The 22419-nt window shown below is 35.3% G+C and overlaps 2 protein-coding genes across 2 annotated transcripts; both read left to right on the forward strand.

Annotated features, from left to right (window-relative positions):
- Positions 1–627: 627 nt before the first annotated feature.
- On the forward strand, positions 628–12634 carry hsf4 (heat shock transcription factor 4). Its single transcript, XM_052152845.1, has 13 exons — positions 628–855; positions 2807–2915; positions 3010–3137; positions 4381–4505; positions 5244–5319; positions 5453–5520; positions 6067–6166; positions 8630–8754; positions 8903–9097; positions 9605–9713; positions 10442–10507; positions 10677–10822; positions 10992–12634. Exons 1-12 carry the CDS (start codon positions 730–732, stop codon positions 10773–10775), a joined length of 1326 nt encoding a protein of 441 aa, XP_052008805.1. The 5' UTR covers positions 628–729; the 3' UTR covers positions 10776–10822; positions 10992–12634.
- A 1580-nt stretch (positions 12635–14214) lies between these two features.
- LOC127661689 (cleavage and polyadenylation specificity factor subunit 5-like) lies at positions 14215–21611 on the forward strand. The gene is made up of 7 exons (XM_052152516.1): positions 14215–14470; positions 16176–16376; positions 16522–16585; positions 17963–18052; positions 18247–18322; positions 18399–18513; positions 21253–21611. Exons 1-7 carry the CDS (start codon positions 14352–14354, stop codon positions 21272–21274), a joined length of 687 nt encoding a protein of 228 aa, XP_052008476.1. The 5' UTR covers positions 14215–14351; the 3' UTR covers positions 21275–21611.
- Positions 21612–22419: the final 808 nt, after the last annotated feature.

A 22419-nucleotide genomic window follows, 5' to 3' on the forward strand; every position in this document is an offset into this window, starting at 1 on the left:
TGACAGTCAACACGTTAAATTTATTAGCAAGTATCAATACGTTTGGAATGAAAAAATCCATTGTTTTCTATTTTAACTAATATGTGTGCGTGCATGCGTGCTTGTGATCTTTTACATCTTTATTTATTCATAACAACAATATTAAGTATATTTCATTGTACTGTTTTTTTCTCTCACTACAACACACTGTTTATTACACTTAATACAATATTACATTGTAAAATATACATCTTTTTAAGCCAACTGTGTATTTGTGTATACTGTATTTCACCTCTTGAAGACAAGCAGTTTTTTTTTTTCATTCTAAACAACAACCTTTACTACATGAATAGCAGTTCAAATCCTCACAAACGCACACACACACACACACACACACACACACACATCTGCCCAGCACCCTCTCCTGTGCAGGTTGTGGTTGGACATTGTGTTGTTTGACATGACAGTATTGTGGCATTATTCTAGGCTTTGTGTGGCTATATATTGTTCTACTATGGGATCTTTTGTTATATGAGGGGGTAGAGTGGGGATGCTGCAGGCAATTGCTTTATGCTGACTCTGACCTGTGGCAATAGCAGGGACAGATTTGGCCCTGTGACTAGGCCACAGAGGGAGAGAGGAGGAAAACAAGAGAGGAACAGCATCAGCAACGCACGTCCCAAGAGAACATCACATTTGAAATGGACTAAAATACTTCAGGATTAAAGAAACATCTGTCTAAGTTTAGTCATGCAGGAGAACCCAGGTTCTATAGGTGTGGATGGAGGATATGCCAGCAATGTACCTGCTTTCCTCACTAAACTGTGGACTCTAGTAGAAGACCCAGAAACCAATCATCTGATATGCTGGAGCACAGTGAGTTCACCCTGATAGCATCTTTTGGCTGATGCTTCATGATAAATAGTGTCGGACTGTTGTGGACCCATGATAAAATCACTCAATGTCTTACGTAAAGTGTTTTATTCAGTCAAGGCTGATTTAGAATATATTGATAGAAAATAGATTTTCTGAAATGTAGCTCTAACTACAGCCTTATTATTGATAATAAGAAGCATAGATTTCTTTCTTTATTCATTCCCTTTATATAAGCTATATTTTTATAATCTTCATAATCTCTTTTTTCCACATTTCTGAAGTTTTGTACTACCCTGGTTTACTTTTGGTATAGTGGCATATATTATTGCTAATATTGTTGGCTTCTGTATGATAAATTAATTGTGCTTTTCCTCAATTGTAATGTCTGCTAAATGATTAAATATATGTATGTAAAAGTGAATCAACATTACAGGGCACACCAATTACTTTACTAAAAAATCATGAGTTCCAAACATAATTTATGCTAGAGCTGTTTTAATTTCAGCATCTGCTTATGAGTGCATAAATGCATTAAAATAACATCAGGAAGATGGTGATAATTCAATGAGGTTGAAAAACATTGCAGGCCACTCATCCACTCCTAGCAGATGCTTCTCTCTGATTTGCCTCAGTTTTCTCCTTCAGGAAGACCTTGTGTTAGAATGATGAGCTTGCCCCCATTTCATACACACGTTTTGTGATTCAAAATGATCACTTTATATTTGTTATCCATCAATGTCTGTTAAAGGGTAGTTGACACATGACCATGAACATTTTATAAGATAAAATGAAGATTTTAGGTTGCATATATAGGCAATATGTACAAATGTATAAGGGAAACTTGTTTATTTTAGGTTCTGTGACTGATCACCAAGTTATTAACCTTTTTGGCCTCAGTAGTCCTTTTTAAATGGTCCTGCAGTGTTACAAATTAATTTTTAATTGTTCATAGTCTCTCAATTAATGTGGTCATAAAAACTTGCATGCTTAAATCTAAAATCTTTCATAATTTACTCACCCTTAAGTGACTTTCTTTTCTCCTTGAAACACAAAAGGTGATGTTAGGTAGAATGTTAGCCTCAGTCATCATTCACTTTCAATATATCTTTTTTTCCACACAGTGAATGTGAATGGTGATTTAGATTGTCATTCTGCCTATCATCTACTTTTATGTTCCATGGAAGAAAGAAAGTCAAACGGGTTTGGTACAACATGAGAACAAGTAATGATGACAGATTTGTTTTATTTTTGTGTGAACTGTAGTTAATAGTTAGGCCTATACAATAATTTGCCAACTACTGTTTGAAATAGTTTTTGATGAAGTATATAGCATGTCACAGGACATGTCAACTACCCAAAAGCAGAGACTTGGTTTAAAGGGATAGTTCAGCCAAAAATGAAAATTCTCTCATAATTTACTCACCCTCATGCCATCTAAGATGTGTATGACTTTCTTCTCCTAAACAAATTACGATTTTTAGAAAATATCTTCTTGGTCCCTACGATGCAAATGAATGGTGCCCAGAACTCCAAAAGTTCCAAAAAGGAGATTGTGTCAGCATAAAACTAATCATTAAGGTGGCTTAATCCATGTCTTTTGAAGCAATCCAGAATCATGATTGCCAAGGAGACTGCTGTCAAGATGTACATTAAAAAAGGAGTTACATTTTGGTCTATTCTCACCCAAAGCCAACTGGATCACTTCAGACAATATTGACTAAATCACTGGAGTCTGATGGATTACTTTTATGATGACTTAATCTCTGTTTTAGAGCTATGCCTTATCACCATTCACTTGCATTGAAAGGACCAACAGAGCTGATATATTCTTCTAAATATCTTCATTTGTGTTCAGTAGAAACAGAAACTCTTACACATCTGGGATGGTGAGTAAATTATGAGAGATTGTTCATTTTTGGGTGATTTTGATTGGCTTGTTTTCCCCTTCTAGACTGGCACCAGCTTCCATGTTTTTGACCAGGGCAGATTTGCCAAAGAGGTTCTGCCCAAATACTTCAAGCACAATAACATGGCAAGCTTTGTGCGACAGCTCAACATGTGTAAGTATCTGTCTGGGCATATAAACATCTCAAAGCTTTCACTGACACTCCAAATTTATGGAGTGTGTGCGATAACCTCTCACTTCTCTTTCAGACGGCTTCAGGAAGGTGGTTAATATTGAGCAGAGTGGGCTGGTGAAGCCAGAGAGAGATGACACAGAGTTTCAGCATCTCTATTTCCTCCAGGGCCACGAGCATCTGCTTGAACACATTAAACGCAAGGTGAGATGTCTCATCTTTAAGTGATTCTCACTCTTGCTTTATTTTCTCTCTCTTTCTCTCATCAGTCACAGACACATACAGGATACACACACAGAGAGACTGGAGGTTTATTTATTTTCTTCCTTTACTTTTATAACTGTCCCAGCACAATGTGTATATGTGCGAGTGTGTTCCCAGCGGGGTTATTATAAATTTGGGTTTTTAATATAGCTTTTATTTTCTATTTTTTTTTCAGTGTGTCCTTGCCATTTAGTTTAGTGTTGATTGTTTTGTTCACTCTTTGCCTGCTAGTTTTTGTTTAATAATAGCTTTGTCAGTGTTTTCTAGTTTCAGTTCAGTTTTTTTAGTTTCTAAGTATAATTGGTTTTAAAAAAACTAAACCGACAACTGATTTCATTTAAATATTTTTATTAAATTTGGGCTTTAAATTTCTCAGGGCCAAGTTATTGCTATGTAGTGCCATTTTATAAAATGTTTTTATGAGGGCAGGTTGTAAAGTTTTGTCATTCAGTAATATACTGTGTATCAAAATGTTATTTTATTTGAGGTAGTTTTGGTAGCATGAAAACTTTTATATTGAAACTATTCTAGTTAAGTTAGAATTGTTTTCAGTTAAACTCTCAGGGGGGAAAAAGTACTAAACTGTTCATTCTTGTACCTCTAGTTAATATTTAACTTGTTTATAATTTGTTAATAAATAATGTAGTAAAACTTTACCACAAGGTTCCATTCGTTAACATTATTACATGCACTATGAACTATCATAAAATAACAATAAGTGATTTATTGATTATTTACAGCATTTATTAATCTTTCTTAATTTTAGTTAATAAAAATACAGTTTTTCATTGCTAGTTCAATTTAGTTTATAGTGCATTAACTAATGTTAACTAATACAACTTTTGATTTTAAAAGTGTATTACTACATGTTGAAATTAACATTAACCAATATTAATAAATGCTGAAAAAGCATTGATCATTGTTAGTTTATGTTAACTAATGTTGTTAACAATTGTTAACAAATGGAACCGTTTTATAAAATGTTACTAATAATGTTTATAACTCGCTTTGGGTACAATGTTACCCTAAGCGACCTGTGTAGCTATAAAGGTATATGTATTAATAATGTATTAATATAATAATTAATAATTTATTTATAATTTTTTATTTATTTCAATAAACAAAAATATATTCATCTATATTTTGTTTTCGTTAATGATAAACATATAAAACTGGCTTCTAGGTGTCAATAGTAAAGAGTGAGGAGACCAAAGTGCGTCAAGAGGACTTGAGTAAGCTGCTTTATGAGGTGCAGGTGCTACGCAGCCAACAGGAGAACATGGAGATGCAAATGCAGGATATGAAACAGTAAACAAACACACACACACACGTCTACACGTGCACACATACCCATTTATTCCTATGCCATCATTTGCACACTAATCTCTCTCTTAGTTATATATATGTACCCTTAACCACAACTTGACCTTTCACTTATATTATCCCCCTAACTTTTCACCTACTTCTGTGGTTGATTGGTTCATTCATTGGGTCCTTTGCATTGTGAATCTCAATGGTTTGGTGTTTTGTTTAACCTGCTTTAATAGAACATTCAGTAACTCCAGTGGTATAATCAGATGCCCATGTGTAGTCACTGCTATATATATATTTCTAGGGGCTGAATTCTCACAGAATCCTTTATAGTATAAATACATAAAATAAAGGGCTAATATGTACCAGTTCCAATGTATACCACATATTATGTCTTTTTACACCATTTCCAGTTTTACAGTACATTTGATTTTTAGGAATAGCATGAATACTGGACACTTTTTGATAATTTGCCATTGGTTTTGTTTTTTAAATTTGATCCAGATGGCTACATCAATGTCATCCCATACTATTTTAGGATAAACTTAATGCTTTTTGTATATATAGTAATGGAAGAATAAACAGACAATGATAGATGACTAAGTGTACTACTTTATCAGTTATCCCACTTTATATGTGTATCACATCTACATGTTGATTGTGATTTTATCCTGTGTGATAAGCTGTAAAAAACTGCATATACAGAATCCAACCATCTATCTCTTTCTCCTGTAGGCAAAATGATGTTCTGTGGAGGGAGGTGGTGTCACTGAGACAGAACCACACACAGCAGCAGAAAGTTATGAACAAGGTAAAATAGCCCATATCCACAATGAGTGAGATCAGATGGGGGTGTTTTAGAGAGAAAGATGCTGTTGTGCTAATTTTGATCTGGATGCAGCTGAGTGATGTTTAATCATGCTCTGTTTCCGTTGTATTAATAGCTGATTCAGTTCCTGTTCAGCCAGATGCAGACCAACGCCCCCAGCACTGTGGGAATGAAGAGAAAGCTGTGAGTGTACTCGTTCATCTATAACACACACACACAAACACTCATCTGAAGCATCTAATTTGGTATTGACACACACATTCACGCAAAAAAGAGCCAACAGAAAATAGCAATCAACAGCCTGATGCTCAAACACAAACACAGTGGGGAACGGCCAGCTCAGCTGGAAACAGTCAGCTGATACAATTCACAGCCCTCACTGGAATGAATGGAGCTGAATGCTGAGTCAGACCTTCTACGCTCTATTCCTCACACATGCACCTACAAATACGCACACATCTGAATTGGAGTGCAGTTCCCTCTATTAAAAGGTGCACCGTCAGCTAGTGTGGCCACAAGGCCCAGTGCTCTGCACCTCGCCACATCTTCAAAGTGGCTCATTAAAAACAGCATTGATCCACAAGAGCCTTCTTTTACTATCTTACCACCAGAGGGCAGAAGGTGTTTACATCACAACAACAGTCAAAAGTCTTTGTATTTGACACTTAACACTTAATGGTGATAATGTGGCTGCTTTACATTATTTGCTGCCAATTTCCTTCTCCTCAGCCCTTTAATGTTGGATGAGGGCTGCTCCACCCCTCCCGCCTCCAAATTCAGCCATAGTCACTCCATGGAGTCCTTGCAAGAATCCTTCTATATCCAGTCGGTGAGGAACCCCTTTATTTTGAAATATGTCTTCAAAATTTGGAAAAGAATTGCAATAATTAATTTCAGAGAGCAAATTCAAATCTGTTATTTTATTTTCTGGTTAAATTAAGTCAGAACTTGCCCATAGGAGAAATCACAGACATTTTTTGCATTTCTGAATGGTTTTCTAGACAGCAATGAGATCAAATGTAGAGCAACATAAGGATTTAGATCAAGTCTTCAGCATCTCTGATTTTTCGTCTGAGAAAAAAACACTTGTATTCTCACATGTCTTCTCTAGTCTAAAGTTTTTGTTGAGATCTCAACAATGTCTCATTCTGTAAGATTTGTCAAGACACCAAAGTGTGCACTCAAGTAAGATATTTTAATTATGAGTTATGCTATAAACATTAATTTAATAGTTGTATTTAATACTCTTACTGTATGTCAGTTGACTCATTTGTGTCTATTTTATAATAACCCAGCTGAAAAACCCAGCTTTTATCAGCATGAATTTGAATGCTCTGAAAATGAAATCATTACCCTTACTTAATTGTTAATAGTTTTTAAAAACAATTTAATTTCTTTCAGTCAGTTCCATTCAGCCAACATAATTTGGTTGGATTAGGTCAAATCAATGTACTATAGTAGTTTTAATTCAACTTCATTAGGTTCTTCAAATTACATTTACTAACCTTTAATTCAATAAATTTTCTTATGTTTGTCCAACTTGACTTAGTTTATAACAGTGTAACTGTTGCACTGTCAATTTGTTTGCAACTACATATAGTGCCAAGCAACAAAAACATCAAACATCACTTAAAAAGTGAAAGTTCATCCTCAGTCTAAGTACAAGCACCAATCTTTACCACATTGGTAATCCCCAAAACACCAGCATAACAGACACATTTAAATACCAATATAACAGAACTTTTAGTGATGTCAGTCGATTTAAAATATTTAATCACGATTAATCGCATATTTGTTTTTAGAGTTAATCGTGATTAATCACAGATTTTGAAAGTGCTGAAATGTGGCACTATACATACTTCTTTTCCTGTCAAAAATGCATTTATTTCCATCTTAGGAAAGAAAAGAAAACAATATGTAACAATATAATGCTTTATTACCATTTTCCAAACAAAGCCTTCCACAGTATAAAGAAAGAAATGCACAAAAATAACACCAATTCAAGTAACAATAAACAAGTTGTGGCAAACTAACTGGTGAACCTGCCACAAACCTTTGACAACAATGGACAATTTGATGAAAGTTTGCCACAAAACTCATTTGCATATGAAAATAATCAGTTGCGAATTTGCGGCAGGTTTACTGCAAAAATGTCCATGAACTCTTGATTTTTGTAAGGAGCTGTTGCTAATTGAAAGAACTAGTCCCCACATAGGTTGCATATTCATTGCAATGGGCATTAAATCTCTTAAACTCTCATCCTGCACAATATTAATCTGCTGGTAGACTGTGACTATCCGCTTTGTTACAGCAGTCATGAAGCTGCATTCATGATTCACATCAGAACGTCAGCGCAGTTTCAAGCGGCGGCTTGAACCACACATAAAAAGCGCTTTCAGACGACATTTCATAGTTTTGTAGACTTGATGTGCATCTCTGGTGATTAAAATACACCTTACATTGGCTGAAATACTTGTTTTTTATCACAAGTTCCATCTGGGCTTGTACATCAAATAGTGTTAAGAGGTGCTTTCTCTATTTTATGACTGACACAGAAGCAATGTTGTGTGTGTGTGTGTGTGTGTGTGTGTGTGTGTGTGTGTGTGTGTGTGTGTGTGTGTGTGTGTGTGTGTGTGTGTGTGTGTGCATCAGTGTAATGACTCCAGGTGGAGTTAACACGTTAATTTTGACAGCTCTACTTTAAACATGAACAAATCTCCTCCTATTTTCATCTTGCCCAAAAATGAAAAACACTTAATTTCAACATTTGTTCACCGCATCCAGTTCTATTTGCTTTACATACTGGGAAATGGAAATCCCCTGCCCAGTTTTATCAATGCTACAAAAAGTATTCATGTAGTCCAAACTCTGGATTAAGTAAACTTCAGTTTTACTAATTTAATTAGACAGAATGCAATAAAATCAAGTTGAGACAAAATGTACTAGAATTGTGTTGCTTTAGTTCATTTGAATTAAGTAAACTGAACAATCTGCAAAAATCATTTTTTGAGCGCACTGGTTTATGCTGGTTAGTGCTGGTCTGGGGCTGGTCTCATTGGTGGACCAACAAAATTCAGATTGTAAAGCTGGTAAACCAGCTATGCTGGTCTTTGCAAACAGGTGAGGGATTTTAGGAGAAACTTGTAAACAAGGTTGATGCTCATATAAAACAAAACTGCCAATTTTATTCTGGGCAAAGATACCAAACAGAATATATTACTCAATGCATCATGCTTCAATCCATCAAATATGGCAAAGGCAGAATCTCTCGCTTTCTCTCTTACGTTTGCAGCCATCCACAGAAACGGCATCCTGCTCCACTAGCAGTGCAATGTCAGGAGGGCCAATGATCTCTGATGTCACTGAAATGTCACAGTCTGGAACCATGACTTTGCAAATGCAGGCAGAGGAATCAAGGTGATTGGTCGGACCTTCAGAGTTAATTTCTCTACTTGATGACTTCAAAAACAGTATAGTGAAACCTTAAGTGAAAACTTAATTTTAGCCGCATTGACTAAAATTGTAGCTATGTTTCTATGGGTGAATATGCAATCTGTTTGTTTAGGGAAAAGTGTCTGATGCTGATTAAAGAAGAGCCAGTAAGTCCTGGGGTGCAGGGACGAGGGGAAGTTGTACCACTTGGCTCTTGTGGGGTGTGTGCTGAGCCCCCTGTGCTCCCTGTTGCCATGGTACAGTCCGTTCTAGAGGGCAGAGGATCTAGCTTGGGAGAGAGAAGGGCCAAAAGACCCATGCTGGAGAGGTATAATATATCATAATATATATAATATTTAATATGGCAAAATAACACACAAATCTAAAACTCAGCAGTAATGATTTGCTATGATAGGATAGTTAAGATTTGTCTTTGAAAATGTATTATTTTTTGTGCAAAGGCTATGTATGTATGATTTGGAAACTGGTTGCCACTTCAGTCTACTCTACTCTAGCTACTCTAGGAAATGAATGGATTGTTATATAAGGAGAAGTCTTCAAAAATATGCATGTCATTTCTTATCATTTCATGCTGAAATGACAGGTTTCTCTTTTACGATAATTTGTGGTTATCTCCACATATACCGTATACAAAAATACACAATATACAAATTTGATAGCATATGAGTATAGCATGGGCTCTTTTGAAATAAGACCAGTAAGTTACCATTTAGCAACAACCTAGAACTCCTAGCAACAGCATAGCAGTTCACTGACAACCACTCAGAACACCTTTCAAATGTAACTTTTAATCTGTTGTGTTTCAATGTTAAAGACCAGAGATGCCTGATGGTGTGGAGAACGTAGATATGAGCCTGGAGGATCTACAGTTGCTTCTGAGGAGTCACCAGCAGAGCATGGAACCCAATGCTGCAGCAATGGATGTAAGTATCGATCTATTCATACAGCAGGAGTGAGAACAGGGAGAGAGAGCAGTCACTGTCTTAGGTAGATGCTGGCATGTTACTGGAGGATATGGGTGATTCTCACAAAACCTGTCAAGAAAATGTCCTGGTCATATTTAACCCCCAATCAATACCAAAAATGTTTTACATAATATTTAGCATTAGGGAAATGAAACCTATTTTTAAGATTAAGTTTTCCCCATTAAGATTGTTTTACACTGTGACACTTGAGCACATTTAACCACACAGTTCTCATTACCGCAACATTTTTACTTTCACAATTTTCATGCTGATGGGTGATGATACTTATTACCTTTTACATGTGATTTTTTTTTATCAAATTAAAATCCGCAAAAAGGAAAAGCAGTACTACTGGAGTGGTACTATGATGTACTGTATACTTTGCTGTAATGAGAATATCCTAATAACTATTTTTTCACATTGCAGCAATGTAATTTGGGATGTAAAATGTGCAAAACTATCATGAAAATAATGTAACAATATAAAAATCTTAATGGCCCTTAAAACAGGCTTTATTTTTAGATGCAAAATATAATTTCTTATTTGTTTCTTTTGATTTGGGATTCAAATAGGACCCGGACATTTTGTGAGAAGCACTCTATATGCATTTAACTCATTATAATTTGTATATAATTACTCTAAAATACACGCCCTCAATATCCAATGACCTCTACACTTTCTCACAGCCCTTCACATTTAATCTGCCTTTAAATGAGTGGAACTTCTCAGAAATGGACCCAAACCTCAAATCAGTGAGTGTACTTACATTTGTAAAAAAACAACAACTACTCATATATGGTGTTAGAGGTGATGACACAAAAAGTGACATGACAATTTCTCAAAATCATGGTAGCTTGATCAAATAGAAGGATATTTACATCATAACATCATATTTTTTACATGGTTTTTGTGAATTTGCAGGAATTGGCTAATGCCCTCATGCCTGGTGCTGTGTCCCAGTACATGCTTCAGGGTCAGGAGGGAGAGGCCTTCCCCACTACTGGCTATGAAGGACAATGAAGCCCTGATACAACAGCCAGCACAAATCCCTCCTGAGAGACGATCAGGTACTTATTAATCTAAATAATGTTGGATAACTTTATACTATCAAATTCTACCTCACACTGGTGTAATAGCCTTTACTCTGACAAAGAAGCAGCAATTCTATTCTAATGCAATTTGACACTTATACAGGTACATATGAGTCTTACTTAATTTTATTTTTTTTTTCTTCAGAGGGGCCAATTTGAAAGCATGTCACTTGGATTGCACATAAACTATACATCCGAAGAGAAGGCTCAAATTGATTTGGACAGTAGATGAGGAGGTGACGTACTCCATCAAATACACTTTAACTGACCAGCCCTTTATGAAGATGATTAGTCACTTAATAGCCCATTGTTAGAAGATTTTGTGTATATATTCCATGGGATTCAACTCTTTGAACATGAGATATTTACAGTAACACTTACTCAAAGCCCAAGGAGTTAAGGCAACATCAAGATTGTTTTGAAGAACTTTTTTATCCAATGATATAATGCAAATACCTTACATCCTTTGGACACTTCTAATGCCAATGGAAAAAGGAATATGATGAGGAGTATTTCCCACCCCTACTGCAGGTGAACTGTATGCATTATGATGTAAATCACTGTGGCCCAAGTTTGAATGCACTTTAGTCTGTGTGTTTGAGTTCTGCTTTGTGGAGCTGTGATTTAATTTTTCCTGAATATTTAACTGTAAAAATATGAATATAATTAGTTCAGATTGACTATAATGAAGCATACATGTATTTAAATATATATTAAGACATATAAAAGTACTGGTTTAATCATATCATGTACATTTAAATGTGAGAGGTCTAGGGGTAAAAATCAGACCTCGCATATGCGATCGAAAACTGAAATGATGCACTGCTTTTTGCACAATTTAATGTCTTTATTTTCTCAATAATATTCTGGTATCCAAAATATACTAATAAGACATCAAGTATCTTTGTATCAATTTATCTTTTAGTTGATCAACTAGGCTTATGGAATTTACAGTTGTCTTTGGTACACTTACATGATATATTGTGTGATATTTGCCCTTGTTTGATACAAATGTATTGACCACATTGGTTATAGATGCTAAAAAAAGCACTTGTTGACGCCTTTGACATGAGCACTATACTTATGTACTATATAAATATTTAGCTATTCATTATTTTGTGTATTCTAATTTGAAATTTTCAGTTGACTGTTTTTAAACCCAAACTAGATGATAGAAAATGGATATAGATATATATAACAATGATAGTGCCTAAGGCTTTTATGTGTTTATTCTTCCTGCCAAACTTAATTTATGTAATGAGGGTGACACATGAACACACAACATACAATAACATTTCAAATAAGGCCATAATGCACTTTGTTATTACAGGGCAGCCATGTAGCAATGCAAAATACCCTAGATCTCTTACAAATGTGTAGAATTTCAAGTGCAATACTGTTGCATTGATTTGTTTGATTTCTCAACTCTGCAATATTTTTGCATTGTTTTTCTTTTCCAAGGATGCAACATGGTTCATGTGACTTGATGAATTATGAAAACTATAAAAAAGGATAGAATAAAAGAAATTGCACTAAGAGTGGTAACTGTGTTAGAAATAGGTTTTATTCAGTGTTAGTTTAATCTCTTAATTTTTTTTTCACTATACCATTAAGAGCAATAAATAAATGGTTTATTTTGAGAAGGGTGCTTTTTCACAGAGGTTGAAAGTTTCCTCTTTTGTTATGTGATTACTTGCACTGGATATAAATGAATGTAGATTAACCCAGTAAGACACAAACATGTTAAGAAAGAAAGCAGCAGTGATGCATTATGTGAAAAAATATGTACACAAAAAATAAGTTAAATAAAAATTATTAAAAGCATGCAACGAATGTCATTTTAATTCTATTGAAAATATATTTTCCCCCGGTCATTGTAACCTGTTATATCTGTAGATAATATATATATATATATATATATATATAGTTGAAATCATACAGTTGATGTATTTGGATACATCATATCCAAATACATTTAAACTCAGTTTTTCACAATTCCTGACATTTAATCATAGAAAACATTTCCTGTCTTAGATAATTTAGGATCACTACTTTATTTTAAGAATGTGAAATGTCAGAATAATAGTAGAGGGAATTATTTATTTCAGCTTTTATTTATTTTTATTTTTTATTTCACATTACCAATGGGTACAATTTGTTAGTATTTGGTAGCATTGCCTGTAAATTGATAAACTTTTGGGTAGACTTCCACAAGATTCTCTCAATAAGCTGCTAATGATAAGCTTGAGATGTTGCTTTAATATATCCACATAATTTTACTTCCTCATGATGCCATCTATTTTGTGAAGTGCACCAGTCCCTCCTGCAGCAAGACACCCCCACAACATGATGCTGCCACCCCATGCTTCACAGTTGGGATGGTTTTCTTCGGCTTGCAAGACTCACCCTTTTTCCTCCAAAAATAACAATGGTCATTATGGGCAAACAGTTCAATTTTTGTATAATCAGACCAGAAGACATTTCTCCCAAAAGTAATATCTTTGTCCCCATGTGCACTTGAAAACTTTAGTCTGGCTTCAAGTAGTGTAAAAGCTTTCAGAATTATTATCATTTTGTCTACATTTGTATTTTTAAGGACAGTTTATACAGCTTGAGGTATGGCATCAAACACTTCCTTATTGTGCTATACATGTTAGTAACAAAAACCAATAAAAACACTGTTGCAGGAAGCCAGGAAAACAGAGGGGAAAAATAAGTACATTATCACATTACATACATTTTCAATGCACTTAATCAAGGCACTTCAGTGTCTGAAGTCAAACATTTGAGTCCAAAATTGAGGCCCAATTCCTCATTTAAGGCCAAAGTTCTAAATGCTTTTAAATATTTTATTGTACAATAGATTCTAAATACATTTTTAGTTAATATTTGAAGATCAAAAAGAGCAGTTTGCTTTTTAAGCATCTACATTTGTGAATACGGTATTAACTTAACCAACAAAAATATGTTTATTATGTGTAATGAAAAGGGCATTTCTTTTTTCATAATTAGGCAGATTATGAAAGAGGAGGAAAAAAAATTTATTTCCATGCGTAAAGATTGAATTCAATTCAACATCAACTGCAAGGAAGTTTCAGGCTTCTCTAAACAAAAAGAACATTTTATTATTTTTTTGAGAGAGCACATATTGGGATAACATCTATTAATCATTTTAAATGTTATTTCTTGCACTTTATTATTTATAATTTCAGTATTATTTATATATTTTTTAATTATTTTATTAATATCATTTTATTTTATTTTATTAATATTAGTTATTTCCAGTGCTTCATTAAAACTGTGACGTAGCGTAAAGAAAATGAGACGTAAATCGACACGCGTAGTCGTAATACAGGAAGTATCGCCGATGTCCCTGATGTGCTTTCACAGCATTGCCGTGTTTTCTTCGAGCGCCCAGGCTATGCAATTCAGTTCAACTAATATCGTAATCAGTAGTAAATAAAGTGACTAGTGCAGCGATTCAGCATATATTATTTCTCAAACTATGTCAGTTGTACCTCCTAATCGATCTTCAACCGGCTGGCCCCGTGGAGTAAATCAGTTCGGAAATAAATACATTAGCCCACCGGCTAAACCTCTCACCCTGGAGCGAACAATTAACCTGTGAGTAAAACTTAGCAATACATATATAACCAGGGATAGTACGTATGCATTCAGATGTATTACTGTAACTAATGTGCATCGATTCCTGTTGTGCATTAAAGCTTTGTCCCGAGTTACGATGTAGTACTGTTTGAAATGCAGTCCACCGCACAATGCGCGCGTTTCGCAGAATGTGTAACGATACCGTGGGCTTAATTTCAAGCATAGGCCAAATCTACTCATATTCACATTGGTCTGAATATACAATACGTTTATTTGGCACATTTGCGACATACCAAATGGATAGTTACTCAAGTACTTTTTATTTTTATTGCGCTTTTCACAACAAACATCGTTTCAAAGTAGCATTACAGAAAATTGTGCCGTAATGTCTTACGTTTTAAAGTCCTCATTGAGTAGTTTCATTGAAACTCATACCTTAAAAGTTATTTGTCTTTAGGCCCCCAGAGAGCAAGCTAACGTCGTCTGTGGCAAGGAACCCAAAACTCCATAAGATATTAGTTAAACGGATATTACACCCAAAAATTAAAATTTTAATCATTTACTCGTGCCTTGTTGTGTATGACTTTCCTCCTGCTGAACACAAATCTTTTTTTTTAGCAGAAAATCTCAGCTCTGTAGGCCCACACAATGTAAGTGAAAAAAATATACAAGCAGCATTAAAGTAATCTATATGACTCAAGGAGTTTAATCCATGTCTTCTGGTGGTCTAATTGATATTGGGTGAGAACAGACCAAAATGTAACTCCTTTTTCACTGTACATCTTGCCATTGCAGTCTCTAGCCACGATCGTGATTTAAAGCTCAATTACACTTCCTAGAGCTTGACGCATGTGCAGATGTCTAGATGTGGCTAGGAAGTGTAATCTAGCTTAAATGATCACCAATGATTATGTCAAGATTTATAGTAAAATAATTTATGTTTTGGTCTTTTCTTACACAAAATGTATTGGATAGCTTTAGAAGATGCTGATTTAACCACTGGAGTCTTATTGATTACTTTTATGCTGTCTTTATGTGCTTTTTTTGGAGCTTCCAAGTTTTGGTCACCATTCACTTGCACAGTGTGTACCTACAGAGCTGAAATATCCTTCTAAAATTATTGTGTTCTGCAGAAGAAAATCAGTCATACATATATGGGATAGCATGACATTTTTGGGTGAATTATTCCTTTAATGGAAAAAAATAAAACCTTGGAAGAAACCAGGCCCAGCTTAGAGAGCTAGTTCCTTTTTGGCTATATAGCAAGAATATATTGCCAATATTGGTTCTCAAGTCATGTAGTAATTGAGTAAACAGAGTAGATTTTTGTGGGTAATGTTTAAAACTAAAGAATATGAATTGAACTTTTTTTAGTTACTATGATGTATCTCCTTATATACTCCATGTGCAGTTCTATTTTCTTACTGAGTTTTACTGTTGTAAATTTTATAACCCCCATTAATTTTCATATGTCAATGCCTTAATGTTTTCCCCCACTTTCTGAACCATCCCTACACAATTGATTCTATTTATATTTTTTTGCCTTGGTACTATTACTATTTATTCAGTTTCTGAATTTTAATTTTATTTAATGTTCTCACAGTATTTTTTACCCTTACAACACCCCAATTTCTTCCAACTGAATCAATAAAGTTCTGTCACATCTTATAAGAAAATGAAGCTTTGTTATTCTTGAACTTTATGATGGGGTTTCCCACCGCAGATACCCTCTAACGAATTACACATTCGGCACCAAGGAGCCACTGTATGAGAAGGACAGCTCCGTGTCCGCACGCTTCCAGCGGATGCGGGAGGAATTTGAGAAGATCGGAATGCGTCGGACTGTGGAAGGGGTTCTAATAGTGCACGAGCACAGGCTCCCTCACGTGCTACTGCTGCAGCTGGGAACCACCTTTTTCAAACTGTGCGTAAACAGTGGCCGCTTTGTGTTATGCATAAAAAATATACTCCTGTTATAAGTATAAATGGGGAACTTCACCTCAAATTTTTTTCTGTTTTGTTATCTTATACATTTGTTAGTGGGTTCACAGTTGACATTGTGTTTACAGTCCTGGTGGTGAGTTGAATGCTGGAGAAGATGAGGTGGAAGGGTTGAAGCGACTAATGACAGAGGTATTGTTGCTGTATTCAGTGTTCAAAAAAAGTGTTGATAATTACTTAGTGGCATTCACAGGACTTTTGTTTACTGCAATTTGTTAAAGGGGTCATATCATGCATTTTGTTTTCTAATTTTGTTATATGCCCTGAGGTCAATTAATGCAGAAAACCTGCTAAATCCAAAGGGTGCACATACTTTTTTCTTGCCACTGTATATGATCATTTTAAACCTTGTCTCTGGCCCTCTGACTGAAACGGTCTCTTCCCCATTAAGAACTCAATGTAAATGGCCACTGTTTTGATTGGCCAACATTGTACAACTCCTTGAATATAGACATATTTGTTTGAAACAATTTCAAAAGAGAGAAATGAACCAGCTGCATAAGAACACAAACTATATTTTGGGGTTTGCACATCCTCCACGAAATAACAATAGCAGTCAGCGAAACACATTGCATCTGAATGTATCAGTCTGCTCTCTTCAGCCCAGCTGCACCATGAAGATCAGTCATCATCAGATGAGATTTTCATGAATGAAACTGGTTAATTATCGTTTTGCAGTCGGGTCCAATAGTGTTTTAACTGCACTTAATCTTTAAATAAGTAAATTGTTTTCACAAGCAATACACGCTGTAATGAGCCTCACACAGACATAATCAATGGTGATAAATGCCCCCCATACATGCACAATACTGCACTGATGCAATAAGAAACTTTTAAACTTCAGCCCAATGTTGGGATGCTTCAACAGAGGATAAACGAGAGGTGCTGGCATCCACGTTTGTTTACACACAAGGTGGGATGCGGATCTCTCAGCCAGCGGCAGCAGTGAAATCTTTAGAATTTGAACTTGTCCCGGTCTTAAAACGCAGCATCATCACTGGAAACGCATCAAGACAATTAAAAGACGTCCATGTAGCACATGGTTACATAAACCTACTATTAAAAAATTACTCCGAGGGGCACAAGAATGCTTCCAGGACGTGTTTATGTTCAAAGCAGGAAGATGCAGCACAGCTGATTGAAACAGAATGGGGTCTCCTTTTAAAAATGATAACATGACACTGTGTTTTAAAAGCAGCGTGAGATCCATGACAACGGTCAATAACATCTGTATAGCGCATGTTTATATACAAAATGTATTTAAAATAGCCCAGATGGGCACAAGAAGGTGTCCTGTGCTAGTCCCTTTTGGTGTTCAGGTTGGCCACTAGGCCTATCTGTCCTGTTCTCTTTCCGTTTACCTAGTTGAGATTAGAACGTTCAAGATTAGTTTCACATTTGAGACAAATCAGCATAACGTCTTGTGTAACATGACTTGCCATATTATGTAACAAAACCAGCAGAAAAAGATTTGTTACATTGCAGAATAATTCCTAAATTTGTTGTCAGATTTTGGGGCATCAAGATGGAGTGAAACAAGACTGGGTCATTGATGACTGCATTGGAAACTGGTGGAGACCGAACTTTGAACCACCTCAGGTACATAATCTAGCCTGTACTTTCTCCTTTAGACAAACACATCCTAGAGATTAACACTATGACTATATTGCTTTGTTCACCTTTTAGCACACTAAATCAATAGATTGAAATATATCTAATAATTGTTATAGTTGGATTAATAGAATATTACATTAAACAAACAATTTTCCTTTATTTGTCATTTCCTTCCACAGTATCCCTACATTCCAGCTCACACCACTAAGCCTAAGGAACATAAGAAGCTGTTTTTAGTACAGCTGCAGGAGAAAGGTAGGGAATATGTTGTTCACGTAGTGCACTGTTTTCAAAGTGATCACACTGCTTAACTTGTGTGTTGTGTCTTCAGCATTGTTTGCTGTGCCAAAGAACTATAAGCTGGTGGCTGCCCCCTTGTTTGAGCTTTATGACAATGCTCCTGGTTATGGCCCTATTATATCCAGTCTTCCACAATTACTGAGCAGGTGAGATATTATTTTGTGCCCTTTTATGATATTTTCACAGCATTGTACTTGCCATGCAATTAGAGGTATGCAAGGTGAGCAAATATTTTTTTCCCATCCGCTCTAGTGTGCTGAGGGGCTGCTGTGCCTTGTTAAATCTGTGTATGTTTACTGTACTGTTGGCTGGGCGATCTTCTCCATAGTCAGATCGTCCTATTGTCAGCCACGTTTAAACTGGATCGATGCTAGGTGGTACTATGGGGTAATTTCCGTTAAGCAGGGTTAGGCCTACACAATTAAGCAAGACACCTTTATTTCAAACTTTGAACATTATTTTTTATAAATTTTTACAAAAAATTCTAATGAAACTGCAAACAACGAAGTGCAATTAAAATGTGCATTGTTCAACTTTTTGAGATGGCTTTACAACAGTTGTGAAGGGCATCATCTCTTTGGCAAAGAACCTACTGTACTTTATCTGTGCATTCTCTACTGGATGGGTATTTCGTTGTCCAGGAAAATACATCATGTTTGTGAATAAATTTGTTTATTTCCTTCCTTCTTAATATATTTAAGCATTATCACACAAGAAAGAGTGCGATATGGCCCTACATCAGCACTGCTGTGATTCGGCCACAGGCCGAGTGTCGTAGGTAAACTTCATGTCACCTAACAGGCTCATATTACACACAAATTATCTTTTGCCACCACCTGCTTGCTAAAATATGTAATGTCAAAAATAAAAAGACAGTAGCTCTTAACACGTAGTTTAGAACGGCAAGAACACAAGCAGAGTGATACACACAGTGAAGCGTTCGAGTGCTGATGGTATCAATAAGCGAAAAACTTAAATCAAAAAACATTTCTAAATTCAAACTGCACTCCAAGCAAAACGAAAAAGCAATTAAAATAACGAAGTGATTATTGTGTTTAAGGTTGGGCAAAGATATCGATTTATTTTTTTATTTTTATTTTTTTTTCCAATCCATCATGATCCTCATTTGAGCGATTATTGATTCTTCCATCCTAAGATTGATTCAGGTAGAGCATATGCGAAAAAATTTTGCGTTCTCTGGCTGCTGAAGCTGGCATCCGGCACTTGATATGCTTTAAATGCATTTGAAGCCTGGTTTTCACTTAAGAGTGGCACGAGCATCGCAGAATCTCATGTATGTGATGCGCTCTGCTCTATTCTAGTGTAATTATGGAGCACGCTCAACTGGGCTTCCTTTGCTATCAGCGATCCAAAGATGGGATCATGCAGAAATGATCACTTGATATTGCAGCGGCGTCCCTTGATGATCATAAGGCTTCCCTTGATATCACGTTGCAGACTTCAAAGAACCATTGAAATTTTGAAAATTGTTAGTTTAAAGCGCCATCAAGGAAGACAAACAGATGGACAGCCATGACATTCTATTCAGCACTGATGAGGAAAGAAGACAACACTGCATATACCACAATAAAAAAAAGTACATTACACATCACCCTTCTTTACATATATCATGATGTTACAGTAGGGACGGTAACTATGGTATTTTGATAGTTTAGTTTTAAACTTTATAGTCTAGTTATAAACAATTTAATACATTTAACTACAACTGTGGCAGGTGTTAAGACTATTTACATTCATCTTGGTTAATGTCAATTTCTACATATGCTAATACATATTTAACATTAAAAGTTGTATATGTAAACATTAGTTAGTGCAATATGATTAACGTGAACAATTAATTATTGTACTTAAGATAAAAGAACAAACCAATATGTATAAATACTGTGAAAATAATTGTTTATCATTGGTTTGTTAACAAGTAGAACCTTATTGTAAAGTGGTAACTGTAGCCTAGTTTCCATCCCCCTTTTCGCAGTATTTTGTTATCTATAAAGTGAAAATGCGCCTGAACATTTGTCGCCTTCTGCTCATTTCAATGTGTCCGGTGTAGACAGCCTCAAGCCGTTGCGGTGTGACGTGACAAGGCTCTTGTCCGAGAGCGATGCCGGTGTAACCTGCAAACTCATCAACGTCTCTGTTCATTTTTGAAGATGTACAAAAAAAAGTTTGTAACCTTTGTATGTATGGTGACTAGATTCACACCTGCCACATCGACACGTCGTGTGCGCGCGTGCGTGCAATATCTTTGCCCTGTCCTGCCCATGACCGGCTTCATTAAATACTATATCACCCTCTTGTGATCTCCCAATGCTATTATGCCAGACTAGGTAGGTAGGTAGTGTCTTCTCTTGGTAGCACTATTCTGAGAATGAGAAGGGAATCTCTGAGGTAAACTTTAAGAGTTATGATATAAAGAGAAAATAACAAATATTTTGTGGCTGTACTTCACAAATTAGGCTTCTAATTTAAATGTCAGGTAATATTAATGTATTGATGCCTCAAAAACATAGAGAAAACATGCTGATCAGTAATCGATATATCAATATTTTATGACATGCCTACAGTCTTCAATTGATATAACCAAACATATTACGTTTCTGATGTTTTTACAGGGCAGTGCTACCCAAGTTGGAATCTATTTCAATGTGCTTGTTTGTAACTTTAGGCATTTCATGTATTGATGTAGGCAGGATTTACAGTGTTTTTCAACGTAGGGGAAATTATGTCACTTTTTCTCTTTGTACTAATTAAATTGTATTAGTGACTCTTTGTTTAATTTTCTGAAATTAGACCACTCCTTTCTGTCAGTATTGCTGTTTATGGTCACTGGATAACACAAGCTCAACCTACTTTACCCTTCACAGGTTTAATTTCATCTATAATTGAGAGGCATATGCTTATGTCATGACCATGGGCTGTCTCCGTGAGTGCAGTCTGACTGGAAAGGGAGAGATGATGGATAAAGTGAAGCTGATTGGGTTATGGGGAGGTCCATTGAGGTTTACCAAACATCTCACTTCCGGACCTAAGTTGCTTGACATTACATTGAAATGTGTTTTTGTTTTTGTCTCCATTGATTGCAAGTCTATTATTTTCATCAAGAAACTTCATTTTTATGTTTGACTAGTAAGTGAATACAATGTTTTAGTGAAATTTGTTTTCGGTGGCTTTTTTTTTTTAACCTTGTATACTTGTCGGTGCTTTTTATAATAAATGTTTTTCTTGGAGATTATGTATGTTTCCTTTGTTTAATTTAAAATGTTTATTTTTAATAATGTATAGTTGCATTTTTGGCTTAAACAGACCACATGCTATATGGCAGTTTATATGGTACAACACATTGTTTAGGTTGAGCAGTTTAGCTAAAACTATTTGTGAGTGAAGTTCTTTTTTTCTAAATTTCTTTTTTATTGGTGAATTTGAATAGTAAATTAAGTGTCAAACAAATCTAAATTTATTATAAATTACAGCACATTTGTATGCATCATCTTGATCAATTGAATCATGATGCATGGAATGGTTGCTTTGCGTTAAAACTGGAAATGAAACTTAACTATTCCAGTTTGTTGCCATAGTTTTCTTTTGTCATTTGCGGCTGATATTTATGGCTTTTTGAAATCCATTTTTGTGATGGTTAACTTCTCTAGTTAAAATTGTGTGATGGCACATTTAGACCAAAACAGTCACCAGTAGAACATTTAGAACAAAATAAAAGTTGTCAGTTTTATTTGTATAGCGCCTTTCACAATTTTTAAATACGATTGTAATCGTGTTTAAAAATAAGTAATTAAATAATAATTGTATTAATAACCCCAGAGAGCAATAACATTCTATTTAAAATGACCGTACTCTGTGCTAAGGGGTGGGTAAAATACCAATTGTAGCATTGCAGTTGAAGAGAAGCAATCTAGTCTAATAAAAGCTCAAAATAAGCCAAAAATCACAAGCATAAAGTTAAATGACAATCAGGTGAAAAAACTGGCAGCATCAAATATGTATTACTGCATCAAATCTAAAAATAATTCAGTGAA

This window comes from Xyrauchen texanus, chromosome 21 (assembly GCF_025860055.1).
Source record: "Xyrauchen texanus isolate HMW12.3.18 chromosome 21, RBS_HiC_50CHRs, whole genome shotgun sequence".
In the NCBI taxonomy this organism is placed as follows: domain Eukaryota; kingdom Metazoa; phylum Chordata; class Actinopteri; order Cypriniformes; family Catostomidae; genus Xyrauchen; species Xyrauchen texanus.